Genomic DNA, 27,776 nt, shown 5'->3' with positions numbered 1-27,776 from the left:
CACCTACTTCTCCTGCCCCGTGGTCTCTCAGGGACCCAAGCCAGGTCAAACGTGCGGCCAGTGAAGATGTGGAAATCTAACAACAAATTAGAGAAAAGGGACTTTCCCCTTATCTTGTGGAAGGGCTTGTGGTTGCTTACAGACTCAAGGAAGCAACCCCGATGCTTCCCAGGTACGCTATTCCACCAAAACCAGAAGGTTACCAAGAGCGACAATTTGCGGTTGTTCATTTGCCGTTTATTGTTCTGCACATACACCCATGAGCACCAGGTGGCGATGTCCTCTCACAGAGCAACACCAAAAATTTCAAATCACAGCAGTTACAGACAGAACGATTCACATATGGACAATCACCTGCCCTGTCCCAGCAGCCCCCACTCCGATGCAGGTGGCCAGACAGGGACGTCCCGCACCACACAGGCCCCCAGTCCTCATGCACACGAGCGTGCCACACCAGGACCAGCACTTCAGACAAGCACAGAGCCACAGCGCAGTCCAACTGTCCCAGAACGAGCACACAGAGCACACACAGCCAGGCACCACATGGCCTTTCAGGCCCAGCTTCTGGCTGTGTGCGATCCCATCCGTCACCCCTGGAGACCAGGAAAGGAAGGGCCAGGAGGTCGCCAGCCAGACAGCACGCACCCATGTGGCGGGCGCAGCGCTCAGCTGGCAGGGCCCTCACTGAGTCCGAGACTGCCTTTCCAGGTTGGCCCTCCCCGTCTTCCTGCCTGGCACCATGTTAGAAGGGAAATCCAAGATCCCTTCTGGCCAGAAAGCCCAACAGAGAGTGGCATCCTGAGAGGGAGAAAGACAGGGCCAGGCCGCATCGTGGTCCTCTGGGGGACGGCATGGAGCCCGGCTCTCAAAGTGTGTTGCCAGCGGTGCGCTGGCTGCCTTGTGGGTCCCCTCGGGTCCCCTTCCCTGCTCCCACCTTCTGCCTGACCAGGCGCCTCCCCCTGCCCATTCCCACGGTCCAAGCATGCCTCCCTTTCCTCCCCGCTTGCTGCCTCACCAGGACTCCCCAGCCCAGGCCCTCTCTACAGTGAGGTTCTCCAGGGATCTCTGCACGTGCTGGCCTGCCTGGCAAAGGGCACAGAACATGACATTAATCTCCTCGGGCACGCTTCTTACATTGTTGTTTCCTTCTCGACTGTGGCGGGAACTTATCCCAAAATGCAGTGAGACAAAACGCCTTCCCACTCACAGGGGAGACCGCGACTAAGACGGCGGAAACAGTTTCTCTTCTTAGAGTTCCCCCTGGTGGAGCCAACTGGGGAACTGAAGGCTGCAGCAGCAAGTCCCAGGCAACTGAATTAGGTAATACTCAGGCGCTGCCGCGGCCACACCAACAGCAGAATGGCTGTGGCCTTGCAGAGACAGAGCTGGCTCTCATGAAAGCTTGGCCTTAGCTCTAACTCAAGTACCATTGTTGAAAGTTGTTTTGTTCCAATTTTTCTAGCATCAAAAACCTTCCAAATCTTACGAAATATATATGCATATATATACGTCAAACCCCCAAAACATGAGGTATATAAATTCAAATTAGTATCCAGAGGAACTTCCCCCAAACACGTAGTTCAAAGAACCCACTTTCAAAGGGGGAACTGGGTTTCCCTTCTTGATCCCCCACCTTCCCCCTCCTGACCCCCAGTCCGTTCCCTCATGGGAGCCAAAGGTGACAGGATATTGGGAGGAGACAGACGGGGTCTTGGGGCACAACCTAGATGCTGGGTAGCCCGGACCACAATGCGGCCCCAACACTGTTAGGAATGAGCTAAAGATGCATCCACCGTGGTCTAGGTCAATCTGTAACGGAGGAGGGGACTAGAGGCCCAGCACCGTCACCAGGCTTGCATGCAGACAGTGAAGCCCTCATAGAAACAAGACCGGAGAGAAGAAAGCTCTCATCCAATCTTGAAAGAAAAATTAGAAAAGGATCGATCCAGCTCTCACCTCAACACCTCCCAAAGCACAGTTCTGTCTCCCTCAGGATCCCAGCTGATTCTGGTTGGTAAAGGGTAAGGAGAACCAAGGGCCAGACTGCTCAGACCCCACAGAACCAGGGTTCGGGGAGGGGCTCCGCCGGGCTCTGTGCCCACCCGGCCAGCCGCGCACACCCACACACACATGCACGCACACAGGTGGCGCAGAGCCCAGAGCGGGCCCCACTCACAGTGACGAGAGAAAACCCAAGGGCCTCGAGCTGGGCCGGGCCGGGCCGCACTGGGCAGAAGGCCTGGGCTCCTCTCCCTGAGGACAGCGCGGAAGCTCGGGGACCCATCCCAGAGAGAAGCGCGAGTCCACCCACTCGGACGAGGGAGCCAGCGCCTCTGGACAGGTCGGGGCGTGGGCGGGAGGGGAGCTGGGCTTTGCCTCTCGCCTCTCTGGCCCTCAGCCCGAGCCTCAGCGCCCTGCACCTCTGTCCGCTCTGGCGTCACAGCGGCTCTGGGCCTCGCGTCCGCCCAGGCTTACACAGTGAGAGCTCTCTTCCTCCAGTGGAGGACAGAGAAGGGGCAACTCCACTCCTGAGGCAGAGCGGAAGCAGCAAGAAGCCGGCCCAGGCGGGGAACCTCGGCTTCACAGGCCAGGTGTGGAGCGGCCCGCGGCCGTACCCGAAGTGTGCTGACCGCACCCCTTATGGGGGTGAGGGTGGGAGTTCTTGTCTACCCAGCACCGAAAACTCCCCGGGAACAGAGGACGGCCCTCATCCACGTCCCCTGTGCTGGATGGTTTCTGAAGGGTGTCGCTGGTTCAGTCTGGCTCCCCTGCCTCCCGGAGGGTGGAGACAGGACGAGAGGGAGGGCACTGCACCAACCTCCGCCCGGACCCTCCGCCCTCCCCCCTGTGGTCCCCTTGTCCCCCATCCCCACTTCAAAGCGCCTCTGGCCTCAGTCTTTCTCCTGGGCAGAGCTGTCCTCGGAGATGCCCTGGGCAGCTAGTTCTGCCAGCACGTTATCCAGGTAATTGGCGTCTGGGTAGCCGTGGCCAGTGAGATTAGAGCCAAACTCTGTCTTGTGGTGGACCTCATTCCAGATGACAGTGTCGGACTCGCCTGTCGTGCTGGAGGTACCAATGGCGAAGATGAGGCGGCGATCCCAGGCCACAAGCAGCAGCTTCAGAACCTGGAGGGACAAGGGTGGGAGGCAGAGTGCTGGTCAGGCACTGCCGCTGGGATGGTGGAGTCCTCCCAAGGGTTCTCCCCTTCCCACAGCCCGAGGCTCCAAGCCACCCGCAGGAAGACAAGTTTGGACTGGAGCCAGGCAGCTTCAGGCTGACTCCTGGCTGTCACTGCACGGCTGTGTGACCCTGCACAGGTTACAGCACCTGTCTGAGCTTTAGGCTCCTTATTCATAAAATGGCAGTGGAGTAATTTGTCTCAGAGCTTGTGAACATTTTATCGGGAACTATGTGAAGATCATTTTCATACCAGCGCTAGGAGCACATTACTGCACCCTAAGAACGTCAGTCACCAGCACCACAGCTGCCATGTAAAACACAGGATCTGGGAGCTGAGGGAGCTTAGATCTGAGAAGGTTGACTCCTCACCATCGCCTCAAGCTTGCATTAACTCACCAACAGCTGAAGTGCTAAAGCGTTTCTGAGTGGCATCCTGAAGCACTTTGCCCTATTCCAGGCATTTTCATGTTTATCTGCCCTTCCGGGTCTCACCACCACATTTCAGCCAGGTGTACAGCAGGAGCTACTGTCGTCCCTATTTTACAGGTGAGGAAACTGAGGCCCAGGGGAAGTGTGGGGGATTTCAGAATGTCCCAATTCATCGAAATTCAACATTTTGGTTGAGCAAGACTAATACCTAATGTTCTGTTTGCAGTCTTGGACCCAGCAGTGTCAAGCATGCAGAAGGTACCTGATAAAAATGCCATCCTTTCCAAATGGGACTGCTGCAAATATGGCACAGGCTGTGGATGAGGACCCTAGTAGTGTAAACTTTCGCATACTCAAGACCGTTTCCTGAGTGGTTACTTACTAAGTGCCAGGCACGGAGTCACACGATGGTCACAGTAAATGGATGGGCCAGGTATTCTCACAACCCCTTTTTGCAAATAAAGAAACAGAAGCTCGGAAGATAAAAACCTTGCCCTGGTCCTAGCTGGTGAAGTGGTGGGCGGGTGCAGGGAGAAACCTGACCTCAGGACCACCTGACTGCACGGCCGGGGTCTGCCACCTACTCAGACAGAGTCGGTACAGCTTTCCAGGACGAGGCTGCTTCCGAGCTGAGTCGCAGGGGAAGGGAGCATTCCAGGTATCTCGACAGACAAGGGTGGGTAGACGGTCGGTTGGTAAGTGTGGGCCCAGAGCGCGGATAGCGACAGCAGCAGCTGGGGCCACACTGCACTTCACAAATGCTGCTTTCCCTCCATTCCTACAACATCCTGTCTACACAGATAGAAATTATCACCACTTTACAGGTTCAGAGGCGAGGCTGCAGGCCGTGGAGCTGTCCCGGTCTCCGGTCTCCGCAGCCAATGAGTGGTAAAGTGGGACTCAGAACCAGGCTGCTCTGGCCCCAAGGCTGTGCTCCTACTGCCCCGCATGCTGCAGCGCAGCCCAGGGCTTTGGACCCGGAGGGCAGGCGTGAAGGGTGGGGGAGTGAGAGAGGAAGGCTCAACCTCACTCCACAGCAGGTGTTTGCATGTTAGGCTGAGAAGACGGGAAAAAGAAAGAGAAAGCCATGGAAGTGACTCAGCTGATTTTAAATTTGACGGCTCTTAAACAAAGCAGTGTAAGGTAAGAGCGCGTGCTTTGGGTAACTAACAGCAGCGGGAAAACGATGAGGAAGCATTACCAGGGCTGGCGGCAGCAAGATCATAAAAACAAGGCAAAAGGCCTGGAATGCAGCGTGGGGCGGAAGGAGCCAAGAGGATGTGGTCGGGAAGAACAATGTCCCAAGGTGGCGCACGCATCCAGTCTGGGGGCCAGGGACCCAGGGTACATCAGGGTCACAAAGCGGGGAGAAGGCAGCCCTGGCAACACGATTCCAGTTGAGAGCGCAAGGACCTTACAGTAGACACCCCGAGCCGAGCAGATCTGGGGCTCGGGACAGAGATTTGGCTGTTCAAGGGGTACAGGCACCAGAGCTGGCCCTGGCTCCTAGTCCGGAAGCCATGTGCTGCACATCTTCCTGACGTGTCGATCTTCTCATTGTGCCAAGCTACCTGCTCCCTCCCAGAAAGAGGAGACCCAGGTCCCTCTTTGCAGGCGCCTAACTACTGCTCTGCAAGTCCATGACTCATGGTGCCACAGAAAGTGTGTGGAAGTGTAAAGCTTGCAGTGGGCCTGACGAGACCACACTCTTCCACCTGGCCTTTCTCAGTCCATGGCCTCCTTCCAATGGGAAGGGCACGGACCATGGAGGCCTGCTCCTCCGACCTGGTTCCCGACAGGAAGACACCTGGAGCGGCCTGAAGCCGGATATTTATGAACCCCCTAAATTCAACTGTTAAAATCCCCATCCCCAAGGACAGATGGGAGGGGATGTGGTCGTCGAAATGAATCTCAGTGGATGGGCTCGGAGCTCCACTAGAGGGCCTGGAGACTCCTTATTCCTACACCCAGAGGAGGGTTTGTCCACAAACAGGAAGCAGCCCTGCGAGACACCAAACCTCCCGGCGTCCCCATCCTGGACTTGGCCTATGGCAAAACCCAGCCACAGCCACTGCATGCGATGTGCATGAGAAATAAATGTTTGTGGATGTGAGGTGCTACAGGCTGGAGGGAAAGCTGAGGAAAGCACACCTCTTATCCACTATTCCCCCCGCACTCGACACAGGCCAATGGCTCTGTTTTCTTCCTGATAGCAAGAAAAATTCTTTCTGGCGTCACCCACTGAAAAGCAAACACAAAGTTTCTATTCTAACTAGAGTTCTCAGGGCCGCTGCAGTCTGACCATGAATTACTAGGAATCTGGGAACCAAATCATTAGTTCCTCTGCTCTTTGGAAAAAGTCCAGGAATACAAAAGAATACAAAGATAAAATCATCCTAGCAGGGTGTGGTGGCACATGCCTTTGATCCCAGCAATCCACGGGGCTGAGGCAGAAGGACCAAAAGTTCAAGCCCAAGTTGGGCAACTTAGCAACTTGGGGAGACCTGGTCTCAAAAATAAAAAGGGCTGGGGAGATAGCTCGGCACAAAGGCCCTGGGTTCAATCTCCAACACTGCAAATAAGTAAAATATAAAATAAAATAATCCTGCACCAAATAAGATCCATGTCCCGGGGTAGCACTTCTCACGTGCCAACGTGTGGGCAGGTCAGCCAGGGACCTCCTTAGATGGAGCGGACCACAGTTCTGTGCTTCTGTCAGGCTCCTAGGGTCCCCCTGGGTACTGTCCCCGGCAGCTGCCTTTAGCAGCAGGCTGTAGACATGGGGTCCTCAAATAGACAATTACTGTCAGCAACATACTGGAGCGGGAGAAGTGAAGTTTCTACTGTCCCCATCTGCCAACAACCTATTCTAATCTTGTGCACCCTTCCCTGTGGCTGACTCAGATGGGCCCTCGTTGCTGTGCGTATCTAGAATAAAAAGAGACCCAGTCTTCTTTGATCAGCAGGACGCAAAACCCCAGGCCCTCCCTGCAACTGCGTCCCTGGCCCTGCTCAGAAGCATCGAGCTTACTTTTCTCCCCTTCTCGCTGTCTGGAAGGTAACAGTGTCGTGGGAAGCCGCGGGCACTGAAAGTCTTGCCAGGATTCGGGTGTTCCGGCCCCTGAAAGCAGAGAGAGAGAAAACACAGGGTGTTTTTCGAAATGTCTCTGATGAGAAGGGTATGGGTGTGGCGACAGCAGTCACGGACACGAGTCTAGGCAGTGTGAGGGGCGCTTCACACACGGCCTTGGCGTCCCCTCCTCCTGGCTGGGCTGGCGGGAGCCCTCTTTGCACGGTGAGGGATGCTCACCATGGGCCCTAGGGCATGGGGCCCAGGAAGAGCTCATCACCCTCTACGGCTGCACGGATGAGGAAAACTGCCTCCCTGAGGGGTTAAACGGCTTCCGCGAAGTTAGCAGCTTTGCTAAAACTTCCGGCCAGGTTTCCCCAGGAGTTGCACTCTGGGCCTGTTAAATGACTCAAATAACAAAGTGCCTCTGAGCTAGGGTCTGTGGGACTTTCTGAAAGATTCTCCTGGATTTCTTCTTCTGTCTGTAGCAGTTTCTGGCTGTTTTCCTGCTTAGCAATATTGGTGAGGATGTCCAGGACTAAAAATCTCCTAAAAACATTTCAGCGAGTGCCACTCAGGGCCCTACTGGACAATCTCAGGCCACTGGTGGGAAAGAAATGGAAGCAGAATCAAGTCGGAATCCAGGCGCTGAGGCTGTGGATATGGTTTGTCCCCTATGAAACGCATGCAGAATCTGACTCCACTGCAACTGCGTTGGCCCTGGGTCTTAAGAATCGATTAGGTTATCGGGGGAGACGGATGGACGCTTTCTTAGTGGGTGTGCCCAGCTCCCTCCCAAGAGACTGGACACGTTAGGGTGAAACTACCTTGCTATACAGCAAGGCCGCTCCTCGAATTTTCCCTGCTCTGCACACATGTGCTTGTCCGGTGCTTTATCCTGTGAGCTAAAGCAGCACAAGGCCCTGTGAGACGTTAACTGTGGGGTAAACTTGCATAGGAGACGCCCAGCTGGTTGGTTGAGCACATTTTCGGGCATGGGCGATGGGCATGCTGAAGAGGGTCACCCCACCCTGAGTGTGGGGCTCCACCCAACAGGCTTGTGCCTGGATGGAGTAAACAGGAAAGGAGGAAGGCTCGCTTCTGCTTCTTCAGAGGCACTCCTGTCTTCGCCATCGGCTTTGGACGTCCATCTCCAGGCCTCCAGTGCAGTCCCCCTGGCATCCCAATACGGACTCTCTGGGCTCTGCAGTGAGCTCCAGGCTTTGACTTCCGATGGAATGCTCTGGCTCTCCCGCACCCAGCCGGCCCTTTGGCAATTTCCACACCGGACTCTGCAGGTGGCCATGGTGCGCCTACCTTGTCATCCTTTATATGTCACCTATAAAGGTTCACCATGTGTGTTGCATTAAATCTGTTCCTCCAGTGACGCCTAACACACCCTGACTAGACACAGCCGCCGATCTGACTTCCCACACTGCGACCATGAGCCACATGAACCGAGCTTTGTTATGAGTCACCCACCTCAGCTGCCCCCTTACAGCAGCAGAGAACCGGCCGGGACACCAGGCTTCCTCTGGCCCACTGGGCCCTTGAGCGCTCACGAGAAGTGATAAACTTGCACTCACAAGGAGTGCCCTTACTTCGCATGCGCGATACTTGTCTAGAAACGCAGCATCTCTGACCCCTCAGGGATGGAACCCTGCTTAAAAAGCCCTTGTAGACACGACTGAGATGACAGTCAGGACTCCACGCAGCTGCTGGCACAAGCTCTCCTCCAGGTGATTAATAAGTGCATCCAGCCTGCACTCCTCAATAAATGAACATGTGACAACATCGTGAGAAAACGTGGATTTTGTTTTGCTCGGTTTTCACGGCACTTGTGTTCAACAGCTGCCTGCACACGGAGCTACATCTCCAGCCCTTTTATAGTTTATTTTGAGACGGGTTTGCTAAGCAGCTACGGCACCCAGGTTCAGCCCTCCTGCCTCAGCCTCCCAGAGCACTGGGATCACAGGCGTGTGCTGCCATGCCCAGCTCCGAGTTCTCATCTTTTATTGTGCACCACGATTCTAAAGTGATGAAAAATTCTACGGTTTTCTACTCGTTTTCAGCAGTGCACACACAGGGCACGTGGGATTTGGCCCCCGGGACGGTGGGGCCGAGTCTGTACTGGGGTCTCTGAGAAGCGAGGTCCCTGGACGGAAGGAAGCAGTGGTGTCCTCCTGGAGAAGCAGGGCCTGACAGTCACAAGTGACACAGGGGGTCACCACAGGGCAGGCGGCCTCCCACAGCCACGAGGGTGCAGCCTGGCTCCTCCTGCCCCCGGGCCGGCGTGTGTGGGTCCCGTGCAGGTCAGCCTGGTACTGACCCAGCAGCACTGTGCTTTCCGGGCCCGACACCAAGTGCAGCGCCATGGCTCTGCCTGATGCCTCCCGGGAGCACTTCTCTGAAGTGAAGCTGGTGCCCGGCCTCGACTCCGTTCCGGAGGAGCCAGCGCTCCGCGGAGGTGAGGATGACGCCTGACCTGGGCGTGCACCTCGCCAGTCGTGTCCCCCTCGCCCTGCTGGCAGCCTCAAGGTCACTGCACAGGCTCACCAGTGCCCCTGCTCAGCCCATCACTGGGCCCCGGCCCACGGCCGGGTCTCCTGAGCAGTCTGTCCTCTGGCCATCCGGTGCTGGACGCCAGCCTGGCTTCCTACAGACTGATCCCATCACACGAGGCTCCAGAGGCTCCAGAATCCCAACCGCACACCCAGCAGGCTTCAGGGCCTCCCTGCTGCCTGGTGAGTAAAGTCCACGTCCTGGCTTTTTAGGTTCTGGCCACGACTTCCCTCATCTCTGCGCGCTCCCTCTGCTCCCTGCCGAAAATCTTAGGCCCCAAATCAAACTCTCCTCTATGGTCCTTCAGCACCTCCACTCTATCTCCCCTCCAGCTAGAAATGCCGTCCTCCATTCGCTCACTCCTCTCGCGGCCCACGTGGGGACCTGCACCGGAAGGTCTCTGACAGCCCCTCTCCGTGACAAGGGGGACGTGGAAATAAGGATGGGAATAAGGGGGCTCGCACCCTGGTCCTGTGCCCAGGCCCTGTCTGTGCACACACAAGTTTCCTCCGCTCTCACGGCCTCGGCCTGCGAGGTTCCTGCCCGGCTTAGAGAAGGAGAAACCACAACTGGCAAGAACAGGCAGCTGCCCAGCACCAGCCGCTCGTGAGACTCAGCTGGCCGTCTGCTTCCTGCGTCTGCACTGTCTCTCGGAGCGTTCATCAGTGGCACACGTCTGGTTTTCCTCGCTAGGTTAGTGGGTGGCGTGCACTTCTCCCTCCCTGGCCAGGTGAGCCCCAGACAGAAGTACGCTCCATTCCGTCCTTTTGCAGGCGCTCGCACCTTTCTGTTTCATTTCCCCATCAGTTATGACTACTGGGGAGTCCCTTGTTCATTTATTTGTCTGTTTTAATGTTTCCCAGTCTCACTCCCATGGGGACTTCAGGGAGCTTCTCTGGTACCTAGAGGACGGCTGAACCATAATGCACACTCACATCTGTTTTAAAAGAGAAGACAAACAATAGGGGGTAACAAGGGTGCAGGAATAAATATTTGCTAAAGAAATGAGTCCAGTCTCTACCCATGCATGTTTAGAAAGAGCTTCACTGTGGGAAGGAACGGTCCCATTTGTATTTACTGTCAGGGACACTGTTCAAACTTGTCCTTTAAGACTGGCTTTCAAAGAGCCAAAGAGGAAAGAAATGCCCACAAAAGTCAAAGCCAAGCGGAGCTATCAAATTAGAAATGCAAATACCCATTTGATAAAGAAATTCCACTTTGGCAGGACTATTCTACAGATATTCTCACATGCATGCAAGGTTATTCATTACAGCATTATTTATTGTAGCAAAAGACTGGAAACAATCCATATGCCCATCAAATGGATGCTGTTGAATGAAGTTATTTATACAATGGATTATTATACAGACATAGGAAGGAATGAGGAAGCTCTCTCTAGACTGCCCTGGAAAACTCTGCAGACTGCATTGTTCATAGAAGAATGCAGGGTGTGAAACAAAGTGCCTAAATGTCATTTTCTGTGTAAAAACGGGAGGGCTGGAGGCGCCTCTGCTTCACGTGCACAAAGGGTCCCCAAGGATTCGTAAGCAACTTTGAACAATGGCGGTGACAGCAGGGTGTGTGGGGCCAGACCCTGGGGAGGTGGGAAGGAGACATCAGCGTGTTCAATATTTAAACGCCAGGGGGCGCACCTGAATGCCGGGGGGGATGCTGTAGATAATCCGGATAGTTTTGCAGTCAGGATGGCCCGGCAGGGAGTGGGGGATGAGGTGGTACTCCATCTTCCCCGGCGGCTGGGTCCCTGTCTTCACCCCGTAGATGGTCTTACAGGTTGGACACTGCAGACTCCCGTCCTGAAACGGCGATTGGGAAGCAGTGTTGATCATGATCTCCCCACCTGACCCCAAACGGTAGCAGACGTCGGGGACCAGTCATGGTGGGGCGGGGGGCATAATGCACTCAAGTGAATACCAGACCCGAAACCCTGACCAGCTACCTCCACGGGAACAGGAAAGAAATTCGGAAGGAGCCCCAGGCTCCACGCTAAGGGACACAAAACAGACTCCCTTTCCTTGAGGGGGACCAGCGGACTGGCACAGGGACTTACACGGGGAGTCACTACTGGACCGCTGAGTCCTGAGTGGGTGGATCAGGCTCAAGCATTCCAGAGCAGCTGTTGCCAGACTAACGAGTAGCACTCACCCGGGAGAAGTCTTGAAAATAAAGACATCTGGACCCCACAGGAAGCTGCTGCTCAGAACAGGGAGGCTGAGAGGTGCAGTGGCTGAACCCTAAAATCACACTGCCCACATCCGATTCTCAGCCCTCCCGTCTACCTGCTCTGTGTCCTTGGGCAAATTCATTAACCTCTCTGAGACTCAGTTTCCTTGTAGAACAAGAAATGAACAGTGTCTGTTGCTCAGTCGCTGGAGGCGTAAGTGAGGTGACCCACAAGGAGTATTCAGCTCGTGGCATTGCCAAATGTGGTTCTGGGCACCCCAATGCCTCCGCAGGCTCAGGGCCCCACCGTGAGAAGAAAAACTGGGCATTGTGCTGCAGCAACCGAAGGGGACTTCAAGGAAATGGGCGTAACTTGGTTCACAAGGACAGAGGACGGGTGCTGCATAGATAACTAGAGGAGGGAACGGCATTGCGTTGCCCCTTACGGGACTGCACATCTCACAGGAGAGTGCGGCTCTCCTGCCATTCAGCTTCAGCCCTTTCTGGTGTGAGCGCGGAAGGGGTTCTGAGCCTGATTATTTGACTTTTGTACGACTGAGGCCCGAATCAGGGCCTGCACACCGAGTCACCCCCCTCGCCATGTTGAAACCTTAAGTTTCATTTCTTTTGAGACAGTCTCCCTAAGTTGCTCAGGGGCCTAGGCTGGGCTCAAGCTTCCACCCCTCCTGCCTCAGCCTTGGAAGGCACCGCAAGATCACAGCACTTGCAGCTCTCTGGGCTGCAACTCCAGGGCCGACCGCTGGTTGTGCACGTGGTGACACAAAGGGCCACGCAGCTCCACTGCGAGACCCAGTGCAGCATCGCCCAGAGGCTAGGAGGAGCCTGCAGGAGGCCAGGAAGGGACACACAGAGAGGGCTGCGGGGCAGGGAGCTGCTGCAGGCGGCAGCGAGGTGCGAGGTGGCCAGGTGTGCGTGGGGCAGACGTGCTGGTGCACAGCTGGGAGCCGAGCCCCACAGGGCCCCTGTTTGGGAAGACAGAGACCCTGGCCGAGCTACTCCGAGGAAGGGCAGCTCCTCCCTGAAGCCAGGGCCCAGCTCCCTGCCCTGGCCCTGACTTGCTCAGGACCTCGGGTGAATCACTCCCTCTCTGGGCCCTTTCCTCCGATGTGTTTGACAAACAAACCCATGTTCAGAGTCTACGTAAAAAGGAGGACAGAGGCGAGCACCTTGAGAAACATTTTTGAAGCATTACACACGCAAGTGCAAAGCCTTCCTAAGCATTTCTGAACACAGTCATCTGGACAGCAACAAAGGTGCTGCTGAGAAAGCCTTCCAAGCCAAATACCTCTTGGAATGGAGTGTGAGAAGAAGGCTTTCAGCTGAGGGCTGGGTAGGGAGCCCAGGGCCAGACTCACCCCACCCACGATTGAGGCCCGGGAGCCCCAGCGAGTCTCGGGGACACAGAAAGACCCGAGGGTGGCAGCCCCCAGGGCAGGCAAAGAGCAGGGGTGATCGAAGCAGCAGTGCAAGGCGAGGGCGATGGGGAGGTGGTAACAGCCTAAAAAGGAGAGAAAGGAGGGACCGCTTCAGCTTGATTTTCCAGATGGAAAATGAAATCTCATTGAAGCTGGAAAATCTCGTCCAAGGCCACCCAGCGTCTAAGCCAGGATCCAAGTTCAGATGGGCTCCCTCTCCTCCCTCCAGAGGGCCACAGAGCAGATGCTCTGGGGTGAGGAGGGAGTGGGGAGATATCAGAGGGAGGGCAGACTCAGAGGCCGCGCCTGGGAGAAACGGACGGGATTCAGACTCTTGGAGGCCGGAGTGAAGGCTGTCCAGGAAGAGGAAAGAGTGAGTGCTTACGAAAGCTCAGACTCGGCGGGGAGAAGGACCTCAAGGAGGCGCCCGGGTCCCTGGAAACCAGCCGCCGCCAGGGACACCTCCCCGGGGTCTGTTCATCGACAAGAGGGCAGCAGGCATCGCTAACAGCCTTCCTGTCCTCTTACAGCAGGGTCCCAGGGCAGCCACTGCCAGGGAGGCTTTGCCAGTGGCCTCCCGACCCTTTGGAGGAACAATCAAGGGCGTCTGCAGTTGTTCAGAGAAAGTGAACCACAGTTGAAACGGCGTCCTGGAGGGAAAAGGTGCCTGGGAGCCCCTCGCCCAGGCAAGGGCATGAATGAAAGTGCACCGTGGGTCCTGCGCTGTGGGAAGAGCCCCTGACTCCACTGCTGGGGTCCACTTCACCCAGCATGGGCCACGCCCTCAGACTGCCACGGCCGAGCCCGGGACTCGGGGAGCCCGAAGGGAAGGCCGGGACAGGTTTGGGGGAGGCTTGCTCCTGCTGAGAACAGCCACGATGAGCACTCTGCTGCCGCGGGGTCCCCTAAAACCGCCCAAACGTCCGGGGTCCCCGCAGCGCAGCGTGGGGCGGTGCAGCCCCTGAGCCTGGCACTGACCTTGTTCCCGTTGTTGTACATGGCGACCAGGCAGTAGACGTGGTAGGCGTGGCCGCAGCGGGACAGCTTGCCCACGATGTCCGGCTGGACCGTCGGCTGGGGGCCCTTGTAGCCTGAGGGGGCCGTGAGGCGCTCCATGCAGATGGTGCAGTCCTGAAGGACGGGGCCAGCGAGAGGCATCAGTGGCCGCCCACCCGCGTGGCCGTCCTTGCTCTGTGGACCCCTGGCGTGCACGTGTGAACCTGGCCCACCACGCAGCCCGTCTCCCGGAGGGCTCACGGTCCCTGGCGCGGTGCCGCCAAGCTTTACTTGCACTGAGCCGCAAAGGGGCTGCATGTGCACCAGCGGACGGCAGGAGGGGACAGGGGAGAGGACGGAGGGAGTGAAAGGGTTCAAATGTGTCTGCGCAAGCACAACTCCCCAGGATGAATGCAGTCATGGGTACTAAAACGTGCTCATAAGCATTTTAAAAATTAAGTATTTTTTAAGAGGGATTTTAAATGTGCCAGAGAGGCCGTTGCTTGAATAAATCTACAACAGCTCTGTGAATCTCAGCGCTGCCTCTCAAACACTGCTGGGTGACGCTCTGTGCTGCCTGGGGCCGTCGCGAGCGCCGCACCTCTGGCCTCTGCCTGCGAGGATCACTACGCACAGGGTCTCCCGGCCAAACGCTGCCCCGGGAGGGCGGAAGTGCCTCCAGCGGAGACCCTCCGATCCCCACCAAAGCCATTCTAAAGCGAGTGTGCGTGACTGACGCCGCCCGCTGCTTTCCTTAAACCCACTGTCACGAAAGGGAGCCGAGAATCCACCCGCGCTCTGCTGAGCAGGGACAGGGCCCGTCACGGCGGCAGCTCTTGACCCTGAGCCTCGGAGCCCTGGTGTCAGTGTGAGCAGCCCCGCACCAGCCTGGGGTCAAAGCTGCAGCCTGCAGGGCACTGTGTCGGAGGTGAGGTCGCAGGGCGAAGGAGAGGTGAGCCCTGTGCTCACCTCCTCGGGCGGGTGCCGGACCTTTTGCAGGTACTTCCTCAGTACTTCCTCTGGGGTTTTACCTGTGGGGACAGAAGGATCGAAGGTCACCAAGGAGGGGGAGGCCCACCCACCTTCCCAGCTCAGGCACGCTGCAGGGGAGAGTGACAGCCAAGACCAGGGCAGAAGAGGGGATCCGCTCGTTCTGCAACTGGATCTCAGAATGTGAAAGAGGATTCAGGTTGTGGAAGAGCAACTGGGGAAACTGAGGAAGGGCACATATTGGCATAGGCCTTCCCCATCTGCAGCCTGACATGCCTCTGCCTATTTCCAACGAATCCACATTTTAGTGGAGATAAGTGCAGTGAGATTCTTTTTTTTATAATCAAACAGCTGCAGTAGCAGAAACGAAAACGCTTTGTATGCTAGGACACTTTCAACAGACGTTAATATTTCTACAGGAAACCAGGGGGCTGGGACATGCAGCCTCAGGACACTCCTCCTTGGCTGTGGACGGTGCTGCTGCCACCAGCAAACACAGCCCAGAGCAGGGACAGGGTGGGCCCAGGGAGCATCCCGACAGCGGCAGTGACCTGGGGGCTCCGTTGGGCGCTGGACCCTTTGGAAGCTCCAACCTGCAGGTGGAGGGTGGTCGGGTACAGCCATCCAAGGAGCCACAGATGCAGCAAGAGCAGTGCCACCTGGGGCCTTCTTTTCACTGCCCTGAGCTTATTTTCTCACCTATAAAATGTGAAGACTGATCGTACCTGCCTCAAAGCGGTGCTTTCACAATTCACAAGCTAATGGAAGCACAAGCCCCTGCACTTTGCCAGGTAAGGGTGCAGTGCGTGCCATTAATAACAACAGAAGAGTAGGGAAGTGTAAACTCCTGTCTCTTATCAGACTCTGAGCAGGGCAACTGAGCTCACTTAAGCAGGGGAATTTTAACAGGCTAAAAAAAGTGGGACAGGGGTTTGAGGAAGTGGATCATGCAACGGCCAGAAGCTGAACTGCACTATCCTACTCATCTTGTAAGAATCAAGCTTCTGAGAATTGTCAGCCCATGACCTGCCCTGCCCTGGGCTAAGGCAGTACACAGAGGATCTGACTTAAACCTCACAAGGAGCGTGCAAGGGAGAGGCCAGCATCCTTTATCAAGCAGAAAGGCCAGCTGCGGAGCTGAGCCAGCGGCCTGATGCTGAGAACCAGCCCTGACCTCTGGTTGCTGGACTGCGGGCAACAGGAAAGGGCTCCTGAAGGAGGGCTCAATGGCCAGGGGATCCAGAGCAGCCAGGGGACAGGTGGTGGGTGCTTCTGACTGTCAGGACACACTCCAGGATACACAAGCTTTAATCAAAATACACTGTGAATATTTAAATGACTCTTCTGTGCTCGCTTCGGCAGCACATATGCTAAAAATATTTAAATTACTTTTTAAAAAAACACTACAGTGAAAGACATCATCATTAATTCCCCTCAAATAGGTCCCCTTGCCTCAGACACACTTATCCCATCCTTCTTGCCACTTCTTGAAGCAGTTCCAGAAGTCCTCTTTCCTGAGTGTGTTTATGAGATACAATTAAAACTGTGGGAAAAGCTACCACCATGTACCATCCAGTGGATAGGCTTGGAAACATGTCACAGCGGTCCCCGTTTACCGTACTCATTAGATCGGGCACCCTGCAACTTCTGGCTCCTCCCCAAAGTCAAAATGACCACGAAAGGCCAGCGTTTTAAACTGACTCGGGACATAGAGGCGGTTGAGAGAGCCCAGGTAAAGGCATGAAAAGGATTCCAGAGCTGCTTCAGAAAGGAGCAAGAACGTCCGAGTGTGTCCGAAATAAGGAGGTGTAACTGGGAGGTGTAACCGCAATGCATCTGTCACTGTGATACATCTTCTCCTAATGTAAACACCACACCCACGGTATTTTGTGGTCACACCTCGTTCCTGCTAAGCACTGGCAGTGGACGTTATTACCCCATTACCAAGACAGAAGACAGAGGCTCCATGTGGCCACCTGGGCAGCGAGTGACAGAGTTAGGATACGAATCCAGTCTGTTTTGGTTCTGACGCCAAAGTATTCTTTCTCTTCTAATATGTGTGTTTGAACACCGTAATAGTATTTTTATCGTATGGAGTTTTGCACTGCATGTTTCCATTTCAAAGGTGCTTCTGTCGACCCACACACAATTCACCTTGGTATAATCGTCAGAATCTACCAGCGAGACGCCCTCAGCAGACGCAGAGAGGGGCTGAGCCTCGCCATGACCCTGCTGCTTCAGGTGAGCCAGGGCTGGGACCCGTCGGGGGAAGAGACCGCACCTTTCTTAGCTTGCTTTTTGGTGGTCTTGCGGCTGGTGTTGGAGACCCCCGGGATGGACTTGATCTCGCTCTTGCTGACAGGCGGTGGGTGCAGCACCAGCTTCGGGGGCCGGGTGAGGCACACAGGCAGCCCGGCCGCGCTCATCAGGATCCCGGTGATTCCTGGGGGCGTGCGAGGCAGGCTGAGGAAGGAGCCCGGCCCCAGCTCCACCCTCCCAGTGCCGACTCCCTGCTGTCCAGCAGAGTGCTCACACTTAAGGACTTGCCTGCTCACTCTCTTCCACAGCACTGCATGTCCCCAGCCCTTCCCACCCCTCCTGAGCAAGCCCCCAAATCACCCTTTGCTCCTGGTAATATCGATCTGCTCCTGTTTCCAAACACTCTCGACTTCTTTCATGTCTCTGGTTTTCCTATGAGCACCTGGGGCAGCTCTTACCTGCCAAGGCCGGACTGACGGGACTCGACCCATTTAAGTTCTTCACTGGGACCGTGGGGACGCTGTGGGAGGGAAGGGCGGACTAGTCATGGTTCTGCTAAGGGGACCCGGCCGGGCCAGGGTTTAACCTCCTCGGAACGCAAAGTTCCTAACACAGCAGCCGAGGAGGCAGCAGGTCCCAAGCACAGCCAGACTCCATCTCCTCCCCTCTGCTGCTCCTCCCACACCTCTGCAGGCCTCCCTCAGCCCAAACGCTCTTCCAAGAAGCAACTGCTTTGCCCTCCCGGCTCCAGGTGGCTCCAGGCTCACCTTCCCCAGAAGGTACCTTCCCGATACCACTCGGCTCAGTCCTGCGATCCACCCCTCCTGCCCACCCTGGGACCCCCAACCTTCCCACCAGGCTTTTTGTCCTCCATAAAATGTATGATCTTTTAAAATAACTTGCAGCTTATCTCCCTTCTAGAATCTAAGCTCTTCAGGGGCGAATATCTGTGTCTGTCGTGTTCAGAGCTCGGAACTAGCTGTCAATCAATCAACAATCGGGGAAGCAATGGGAAAAACAAGAACACTGACTCGAGAACAAGACTCCAGTCCAGACCCCAGAGCACAGAGCATCGCGCGAACCCGCATTTCCCCAAAGCTCCCGAGAGAGGCGGATGTCACCAGGCCCCAGCCCAGCACTTGGGGCCGCTGTGGAACAGCTCGCCCTGCCCCTCACAGCCCCCCACCCCGGCCCTGCCCTTCCCGCAGCTCGGCTGGTGGAGACCAGGCGCAGCTGCCTGGGACCTGGGGCTGGCCCGGGAATCCAGGGCACGCGTGGGGTGGGGCTGCACCATCCTGCTGCCACCCAAGCTCCCGCAGCTGTTGGAGAGGCTGCTGTGGCTCCAGGAGCGCCAGCCCTTCTGCTGTGGGCGGGTGGTGCAGGGACCCGGGAGGGAGGAGGGGCCTTGTTCATCTGTGCATCTGAAAAGCACGGGGCCTGCTTTGCGCTGGACCCAGCGCTCCACGACAGCCCTTCACCCCAGGTTCCCATCACGCACACCCAGGGCCGCCTCCCACCAGGAGCATCCGAGCCACTTCTAACCTCCAACGACCTGGCCAAGAGGCATTGTTACCACCCCGTCGAGGACACAGAAGTGAAGCAAATGTGACCAAGATCACACTGCTGGCCCCAACAGATGGATGAAGAAAATGTGAAATATACAGTGGAGTACTACTCTGTCATAAAAAAGAATAAAACTTGAGTCAGCTGTGTGAAAATGGACAAACCTTGAGGCCATAATGCTAAGTGAGATAAACCAGATACAGCTCAAACACCGCCATGTTTTCTCTTATCCGAGAAAGCCACCGTCTAAATAGTCTAAAGAGCAAAAAGAAAAGATAGATGGTAGGCAAAAGGGTAGGATCTGGATGCAAGGGGACCTGGGGAAGGGGGCAGAGGGAAGGGCGGAGAGTAAAGCCAGTTAAGGTTCCCAGGATGAGGGTAATTCTCATGTGTCACACACATAGGCCAATTAAAAAAACGAATTCCACGCAATCTGGGCCCAGAGGCTGCTCACCTCGCCAAGCTCCTAGGTTACCCGCTAAAGCCCCAGGGGCAGACAGAGAACATGAGCCGGAGAGGAGCGAATTCAGCACTAGCAGAGGGGAGAGTGGGCCCGGCCTGGAGGTGGAGTGGCAGGGCTGACCTGCAGAGGCTTCCTCAGAGGAAGAACCCACACTAGGGCTGGGAGAGGGACGAGGGGCTGTGTCCTGACCAGGCCGCCAAGACTCCCCTTCCTGGGCTGTCCCCTGGACATGCGCAAGGGGAGCTGGAGTTCAACCCACCGCACTGGGCCAAGAACCAGGCCCGACTCAGCTCTGGCTCTGAAGCCTGCTCTGCAGGCCCCAAGTGGTTCCGCAGAGGAGCAGCAAGAAAACCAGACTCCATACCCAGCCCTGCAACAGCGCCCCTCGAGGCCAGCTTAACTTTCCGAGCCTCAGTTTCCCTCCCTGCAAAGCTGTGAGGGCCGCCTTCCTGACAGCTTCCCTGCAGGGAGCAGTGCGCACCGCCGGCCGGGCCCCTGGCCTCTCACCACCTCCAAGGCCCGGTCCCAGTGATAAGAGGCTTGCTCTGGGTGACAAAAGCCACCTTTGTTCCCACAGACTGGACTGGCAGGTTTCCACACCCTAGCCGACCCTCAGGAAGTAATGCCAGCCAGGACCGCTGGCACTGGAGAGCAGGAAGGCCCATGGTGGGGACTAGGTGGGAGACAGCACCCTGCCTGGGCCCTGAGGACGGTGGCAGGGCTTGTCCTGGGCTCCGGGCAAAGCAGCCGGGATGCTTGCTCCCAGGGCACAGAGGGTGCAGGAGGGAGCCCTGGTGGGGCCCAGGCATCTCCTCCTCAGCACAGCTCAGCCCCTGGGAGCCGCCCAGCCACTCTGCACTGTCCTGGCCTCTGCATCACCATCCCGTTGGGCCGGGTCCCCGAAGCACAACTTGGGGTGGGCGTTTGGACTCAGTGTCAAAAGACCATAGTGCCAAACACTGCCATTTAGGGTTAGGCTCCGGGTCCTTGGCTGCTGCAGGACAGGTGTCAGACAGAAAGCTCAGCAGTGCAGGCCCCTGACCACGAGGGAAACTGGGAGTTGCCACCTGACAGGCCCAGCTGGGGCTGGCCAGTGACATCCTCCAGGCAACGGGGCTGCATCAAAGACCCGCAAACACCCCACCCCCATGTCTTGGGCTGATCTCAGCGACAGACAGACGGAGGGTCCGCATTTTGTTTCTGTTGATAAACAGAGGAGCTGCCAAGGCCGGAGGGGGTGAGGGAGGAGGAGAGGCAGTTTTTCTGAGTTGTGTGCCAACCTGGGGACCCTCGGTAGTACAATGGCCCCGTCTCTATGGCAACCAGCCCGCCGCCGCTGAGGCTGGGCTGAAGAGGACCTGACCAGGCTGGAGGAGGGATGGGACCAGGGCGACTCCTGCCCTCCACGGCTCCAGTGCGTTGAGAGCCCCCTTCTCGGGCCTCTGAACAATGCACGGGATCTTCTGTTCCCCCAGAGTCCCTCTTCGTGCCACTTCTCCCACCCTTTCTCTGTGGGAAAGCTGCCTGCAGAGGTCACGGGCAAGTGGGGAGGGGCGCGGGCCGGCTCGACAGAAGGCCGGTGGGGAAGCCAGACAAAGGGAACCGACGCGCTCATCAAGCAGCCAAGAAAGGCCTGCGAGAAGACAGTGGAGGGTGAGGGAGGCAGGACGAGGTGAAAGGGAACAGGCTGGAAGGCAGACGGGGTGGGCCGGGCCCTCGAGGACTCGGAGCCCAGAAGAAAACGGCTCCTTTCTAAAGCGCTTTGAACCGTGCAGTCCGGAGCTCCTCCGCACTCTGCAGCTCGGATTCTGCCGCGGCGGGCGAGGAAAGGCAGAGACAAAGGCTGCCGACTCCCTCTGAGATTCAAAGCCACAAGGGCAGCTCCCCCTCCCTGGTGGCAGGGGTCACTTGGCATTTGTCAGGGGCGCTGGAGATCCGGAAGGGGACCTGTGAGCCTCAACTTCTTTCCAGCAACCGCGTAGTGTAGGTCCAATACCTACCCGCTGATCCTACTACTACTAGTACTGATGGCAGCTAGTGCTGACCTCAGACTTAGTATGCGCAGGCGCTGCGCCATGCCTACACGCCGAACTTCTCACTTCATTCTCAGGACAGCCTTACTCGGGAAGGCGCTGCTGCTGTACTCTGCTTCACATCGAAGAGCGCTAAACACAGGACACACAACCCGCTGCCCCTGGGGCACAGCAGGGGACCTGTGTTCCAGCCCAGGAAGCCAGGACCACACTGGGATCTGACCCTTCCCATGCATATGCAGTCGTGTGGTTGAGTTTGGAGCTGACACGTGCGTGTGTCAGAGAACAGAAGGGGCATGATGCCTTCCTTCCGAGGCGGCCGTACAATGGGCAGCAGGTCTGAAGGTGCCCAGGGACACATGGGCCACTGGGCTTACCCACTCAGCAGAGGGAGGCCAGTCCTGACTGTGTCGTCCCCTTTCCTTCCCAGCTGCCTGGTGCACAAAGCCAGGCACCCCGGGGAAGGGAAGATCGGGTGGGGTGGCTGGAAGCTGGCTGCAGTCCGGCTTGGCCTCCGGAGTTTGCAATCAGCAAGGTGGAGAACATCCGGAGGAGAATCACAGGAGCCACTCCCCACCTAGGCTGCTACTGGCACAGCTGAGATGAGCCGTGGGAAGAGACAGGCCATCGCGGGCCCCTGTGTGCCAGCACCATGTGCCCGGCTGCAGCGAGGGGCCAGTAAGACTGCCCGGTCGACCGGCCCCTGCCAGGCTCTGTGTCCGAGCAGTGAACCTGCACCTTGGGTGCCCATGCCTGCTCCGCAGAGCCACCGGGGGTAGGAAAGGAGACAACCGGCCTCGATGTGGTACCGTGAGCGCCTTCATCCGCACAGCGCCTCTGCCAGCGTCTGGGGGCGAGGAGGCAGGACCCTGAGACACTGAGCACCCGGCCTCAGATCACAGGGCCAGCAGAGACCTCCTGCTTACTTCTAGGTCTGCGGGACCTGCTGCCTCTGCCTGTGGCCAGGGCTCGGCAGCAGCGACTAGGAGGTGGCAGTGCGCATCCCTCCCGCTCACTCCCAGGCCCGGGAGGCAGCCGGGCTGCAAACCAGCAGACAAGCACCTACCCGGAGGCGATCAGCACCCGGGACTGGGCGACCGCCAGGCGCTGCAGGCTGTTCCGATTCAAGGTGCCCAGGGCCACCCTCCCGGGTGTGCTGCTGGCTCCCGGGGGCGTGGCGAGGGGGCCCGCCGCGGTGCTGGAGGCCGGTCTCCGGAGCGCCTGCGCCGCCGGCTTCCCTGGGCCTCGAGCGAGGGCCTGGGCCCCCGGGCCGGGCCGCAGGGGCAGCTTTCCGGCCCCGGAGGGGGGCCCGCCGCTCCTGGGGGGCCCAGCGCCGGCCGCGGCCGCCTTGACGCTTGTCACCAGCACGCACTGCGGGCAGCAGCAGGGCGGCGCCGGGGCCGGGCTGGGCGGCCAGGACTGCGGCTTGGGCAGCGAGCCGGCCACCAGCGGGTAGACCAGGTCGAGGCGCCGGCGCACGCGGCGCTGGCGCTGGGTCTGCCGGTTGATCTGGCCCATGGTGCCGAAGTCGACGATGTAGCCGAAGCCGATGGGCGTGAGGTCCACCCAGGGGCGCTGCTTCTCATAGGCCTGCTGGATGGCGATGCCCACCTCCATGTCGTAGGGCGTCCAGGAGCCGCCGTCACTCTCCCACTCCCACACCACACCCTTCCCGGGCGCAGAGGTCGGGTCGTAGTAGCTGCGGCGAACCGGGCGCAGGGTCCCTGCCGGAGGAGGACAGGGAGGTCAGGGTGGAACCACATGGGCCGAGGGGTCCCGGCGCGGGCCGGCACCGCACAGCCTGCTGAGGGGTCACCCTGAATGAGGCTCATTCCTGCCTCTTAAGGCTGCGGTGCTGGGGGTGAAACCCAGGGGCTCCCGCTGGGCCACGTCCCGAGCCCTTTTCGATTTTTATTTCTTTCTTTTTTGAGACAGGGTACGACTGAGTCCTTAGGTTGCCCAGGCTGGGTTTGAACTTGGAATCCTCCTGCCTCAGCCTCTCCGAGCGAGTGCCACCTTGCCCAGCCTCCTTCCTGCTTGAAGGGGTCTGCAATCAAAGCAGGCTGGACGCAGAGAAGACAGCATGAAGCGGGTGGGCGGAAGCACCAGGTGGCAGCATGTGCCCTTGGCTTGTGGTGGGGACAGAATGGCCAGCAAACAAGTTAATTCACTTAGTAGCTGATAGAGAAGCCCAGGCCGGCTGTCCTCCCAGGGAAGCGGGGGAGCAACTCCTTCCCGGGGTCTCTGTACAGCTGAGATGGGACTCATCTGTTCAGGTCAGCAAGCATCTGGGCACGGGAAGGGCCGGACATCACACGCACACCCCACGACTGGGGAGCGTAGAGGACAGAGGGACAGCTCTGCTGCCAACCTGGGGCTTGGAGCTGGCCATGGCTTTTCACGGGTGCTCCATTTTAAAAGGTGCATGACTGAGAAGGGAACTCAGGTGAGAGGACGCTCGCACGTCCCGACACTGAATCGGACATCCTCAACAGCAGCGTGCCCGGCGGACACGAGGCCACTTGGTCATGACCCCGGGCCTTCTTTCTAAAGCTTCGACCCTCCTGAACAGAGCGCAGTCACCCTGGGCAAGGACAGCGGAAAGGACCCTGCAGGGCTGGGAGGAACCCAGACTGCTTCCTTCTCCTCCGCACACCCCACACCTGGCCCCAGCCAGGCTCATTTCCCTGGAAAGCCCGGGCAGAAGCCAGGGCGGGGAGGCAGCAGGGCTGCTGGGGCGCTAGCATCTCTGCTCTGGCAGCCAAGCCGGACCCCTGGGGTGGTGGGAAAAGGTTCCCCCTTGCTGGCCTCTGACCCACCCCTCCTGCAGCCCAGGGGAGACACCAAGACAGGACAGAATCCCATTCAAAGGGGGAAGAAAGGGAACAATGGCTATTCAGGCTTTTGCCAGGGTCATAACCCACTCCCCAAGCCATCTCCAAGCCCCCTAATGACCCCAAACATCGACATTCAGAGGCACGAGGAGACCAGAACAATCCCCTATTCAAGACCAGGGCCTCTGCTGGGTGGGGGTCTCCGGATAGGAGGAGGGCAGAGCTCAGCGGTTCCCTGGTCAGCCTCGCTTCCTTCCTCAGAGCCAGCTTGCGGGGAACAAAGAGAGGAGCTGCGGGCTGCACAGGCGGGGTTCTGCGCCCTCCAGCCTGGGACTCAGCCTCAGCTCCCTCACACACTCCTCCCGGTGGCTACTTCTGCAGGGCTCAGAGGAAGAGAGGGATACAGAACTCCCAAGTCGCACCTGTCACAGGGCGAGAAGTCAATAAAACGGGGGCTGTTGTTGTCATCTATGTTCTATTAGATGGAGAAGCTATTGGGCAGGTGTAGCTCAGGGGATGCAGTGTGTGTCTGCGGGGAAAACGGAGGAGGGAGGGAGGGAGAGAGAAACAGACTACAGAGTTACAGGAAACAGACTATATTTGCACATCTTACAAACTTTGTTACGTACAAAAACCTTCACGCATGTCGCCCCATATCAGCTCCATAGCGATTCTCTGAAGCATCTTTCACAGATGAGCGAATTAAGTCTAGACTTCACATGGCACACTGACCAGGGCTCGCTTCCTCCTGACAGCCGTGCTGCGTCCAGGAGACCGAGATGTCTCACTGTCTGCCACAGCACCCTCCAGGCTCAGCCCCCGTTCTCCGCTCTAGGCCCTGAAGCCCTCCTCCACTGCCCGCCAGGTCCCTTCTAGTGAAATGCCTCATTTGCTGTTTTCTCTTCCTTCTTTCCTTCTCCCCTTCCTGTTTTCCTTTTCTTTTTCTGTGGTACTGAACTGAGGGCCTTCATGCTGAAGTACACCCACCTCCCTTTTGTGTACATTTCTGAGACCAGGTCTCACTAAGTCACTAGGTTTCCAGGCTGGGCTCAAACCTGTGACCCTCCGGCCTCAGCCTTCCAGAGTGCTGGGACTACAGGTGCGGGCTGCCGCACCCAGCCCTCTGCATTTCTACCCACTGACACGCTCCCGGTCCTTTAAACCCTATGCACCTCCCTCCCGGTCACTGCTTGAAATACTCCCCCAGCTCAGCCCCACGCCCAGGAAGCCTGAGGTGGGGACCTTGCCGATCAGGCACATGGGTTCTCACACTTTTTACGGGGCTCTGAGTGGGGCAGGGAGGCTGCTGAGGCTCTTTGTACTCCAGGGCCTAGAGTTGCCGGGGTCCCACACACTGCCCTGGGATTGCCTGGAGACTCTGGCTATCTGCCATTTAATCACTGGTCACATATTGCTGAGTGACCATTAGTTGCTATGGAGAAGGCAAAACTTGGGCATTCCACAGGCAGGGCAGGACCCCACCCGGTTAGAAGACAAGTGTGAGCAGCTGTTCTGGATGCACAATGTGCCGCAGTGCATGCCGGCAGGAGATCTGAGCACATCCACTCCATGCTAACGCCCTCCACTCACCGGGCTCCCCAGGCCCCGCCGGGCTGCCCTGACCAGGTCCAATTCCTGTCCCTAATTTTTATGGCACTTACTTGAACGTGTCATCACACATTTATGTGCATCTAGTTGAATGACCACCTGCTTCCCTCCCTAGTGTCCCAGTCCCATTAAATGTAAACCATGTCTTCTGGGCTCAACAATCATGCACGGGACAAACGAAGTCACGATGGTCTGGAGAACATTTGAGGACTAGATGTCAAAGTACGCAGGCTTTGATTGCTGGGGAGAACTCTACAGGCGAAGCCAGCAAGGAGTGACACTTGCTGAAGGACCTCGGCAACAGCCAGGGTGGGGAGCATGCTGGGGCACTCTGGGGAATTCTACACAACTTGCAGGAAGACAAAAGCGCCTCACAGCAGACATCCCCAGATGGAGAAGGCAGACAGGCAGAGGAGGAACTGCCCCTAGGTGGGGAGCTTGCGGCTCGGTTCTGTTTGGAGGGAAGTCTCTGCTTCCCAGTTTTAAACTGTGGCTCGGGACGGGGTGGCTGACTTAAACACTGCCAGGAATTGGCTGAAGTCGCCTGGGAGCTGGTGGCTTCAAGTTACAGGAGCTGCATGGGTCTTGGAGGGGAAAGACAGGAGGGGGCGCAGAGCCCCGGAGACCCTGTCCTGCTCTGACAAGTTCGCTGGCAAGTGGCCTTCCTGGGAATTCAGCCCAGAGCCCTCAGGGCAGGCACAGGCTCGGCCCTCAGGAGAGGCGCTCGGCTCAGGATGGTGGCGTTTGCCCGCACCAGGCCAGAGGAGCTGGAGCAGGAAACACACCAGGATGGTCTCCAGAGACCCGGGGCTGCTCCTTGCCTTAGGTCTGAACTCTGACAGAACTGCCAGCCCACAGGCAGGAGCCGACCTGCCCTCAGCTTCTGGGCATCAGCCTGGGCTCCTCTACAGCTTTCCTAGTCGAAAGAAAGCACTCTCTAGGAGGGCGAAGCTTTCCCTCTAGGAGGGAAAGCACCCTCCCAGGTACCCCACCAGCCTGGGCACCCCAACACTGACGAAACCTCTGTCCTTCAGGCAAGTGTGGCGCTGGCACCCTCATGTCATCAGGGCGGTTCTCCACACGGGCAGAGATTGAGTCTGAAATCGCAGCGCTAACGCCAGCTAGTTTCATTCTGAGCAGGACAGGGGTTCCCCATCAGGTGGCCTCAGACCTGGCCCCAACTCTCGGCTCGGCGAACCCCGTAAGGAGCGATCGGGGCGCGCCGCACCTCCACACCCCTCAGCAAGCTGCAGCTAGTTATCGTTTCTCCTCTTGGCCACTCTTACTCTTCCTCCCAGTCTCCCACACTCCTCCCTCCCCTGCCCCGCCAAAGCTTAAGCTGCCAGATGCGAAAACTTCTGGACCCCCCCCCCCCCGGCCCCGGCTGTGCTCAGCCGGCAGCGAATGCAGAAGTCTGGGCAGAGACCCCGCGCCAGCCTCATCAGCAGGCAGGACGCGCGCCCTCGGGAGCTGCGGTCCGCCCCAGCCGCGCTCGCCCGCCCAGGCCCAGCGCACCTGCCGCCCGGCCCAGGAGGGGGAGGCCCAGCCGCACTTCCAAGGCTCCGCGCGCCCCAGGCAGGCCCGCGCCCCGCAGCCCCCTTCCCGCCCGCCCTCGGCGGGGCCGCAGCGCTGCGCAGGACCGCGGATCCGGGGCGCGGGCGCGGCTCACCCGTGTCCTGGCGGAACTGGTGCATGGAGCGCAGGTCGATGATGTAGGGCGCCAGCCTGCCGTCCACCTGGCCCAGTACCACGCTGCCCCCCGCGCGCGGCCCGGCGCGCACCGCGGCCTCGATATGGTGGCTCACGGCCGGGCTGTAGGGGCGCCAGCGGCCGTGCTCGCTCAGCCATTCCCACACCACGGCGGCGGAGGCCAGGAGCATGGCGGGCCGCCTCACCCGCCCCGCGCCCCCTGCGCGGCCGCCCCGCGCGCGCGCCGAGGACCCCGGGCTCGGGACGGCCGCGGGCGGCGCGCCATGGGCGAGCCGGACCTAGCGCCGCCACCCCGCCTCTGCGCGGCGCGCTCCCGCGGTGACCTCACTGCCCGCCCCGCCGCTGTCCGTCATGCCGGAGCCCCGCCCCTCCCGCCCGGGACCGCCCCTAGCGCCCGGGACCGCCCCTTCCTGCCCCTTCCCCGCCCCTTCCGGCCTTAGAGTCGCGACACATCCGCCGCGC

At 58.3% G+C, this 27,776-nt stretch overlaps 1 protein-coding gene across 3 annotated transcripts; it reads right to left on the bottom strand.

Moving 5' to 3' along the window:
* Positions 1 to 215: 215 nt before the first annotated feature.
* On the bottom strand, positions 216 to 27,624 carry Dtx4 (deltex E3 ubiquitin ligase 4). Of its 3 annotated transcripts, none has more exons than XM_087203668.1 (10): positions 27,274 to 27,398; positions 24,419 to 24,525; positions 22,229 to 22,886; positions 17,562 to 17,623; positions 17,126 to 17,287; positions 14,824 to 14,885; positions 13,837 to 13,989; positions 10,894 to 11,055; positions 6,641 to 6,730; positions 216 to 3,125 (listed from the first exon to the last, which is right to left on the bottom strand). In XM_087203668.1, the coding sequence occupies exons 2-10, from the start codon at positions 24,462 to 24,464 to the stop codon at positions 2,892 to 2,894; spliced, it is 1,629 nt and encodes a 542-aa protein (XP_087059794.1). In that variant the 5' UTR covers positions 24,465 to 24,525; positions 27,274 to 27,398; the 3' UTR covers positions 216 to 2,891. The 3 variants fall into 3 exon arrangements, with proteins under 3 accessions (XP_087059794.1, XP_087059792.1, XP_087059793.1); XM_087203667.1 differs by lacking the exon at positions 24,419 to 24,525 and adding an exon at positions 7,634 to 7,743 and having other exon boundaries at positions 2,938 to 3,125; positions 27,274 to 27,624; XM_087203666.1 differs by lacking the exon at positions 24,419 to 24,525 and having other exon boundaries at positions 27,274 to 27,618.
* Between the last annotated feature and the right edge of the window lie 152 nt (positions 27,625 to 27,776).

The sequence above is a fragment of the Heterocephalus glaber genome, unplaced genomic scaffold (genome assembly GCF_053883595.1).
Source record: "Heterocephalus glaber isolate CG9 unplaced genomic scaffold, H.glaber_assembly_v1.0 deba00001805, whole genome shotgun sequence".
Taxonomy (NCBI): Eukaryota; Metazoa; Chordata; class Mammalia; order Rodentia; family Bathyergidae; genus Heterocephalus; species Heterocephalus glaber.
Note: the sequence above shows the minus strand (reverse complement) of the source record. Positions and strands in the feature narration are given on the sequence as shown.

Excerpts from the sequence above, each read along its gene's own strand:
- Dtx4 (XM_087203666.1), bottom strand. The coding sequence starts at position 27,484 with ATGCTCCTGGCCTCCGCCGCCGTGGTGTGGGAATGGCTGAGCGAGCAC. Across the intron at positions 14,886-17,125 it reads CAAAAAGCAAGCTAAGAAAG|GTAAAACCCCAGAGGAAGTA; the intron begins GTGCGGTCTCTT and ends CTGTCCCCACAG. Across the intron at positions 11,056-13,836 it reads TGTACAACAACGGGAACAAG|GACGGGAGTCTGCAGTGTCC; the intron begins GTCAGTGCCAGG and ends TCGCCGTTTCAG.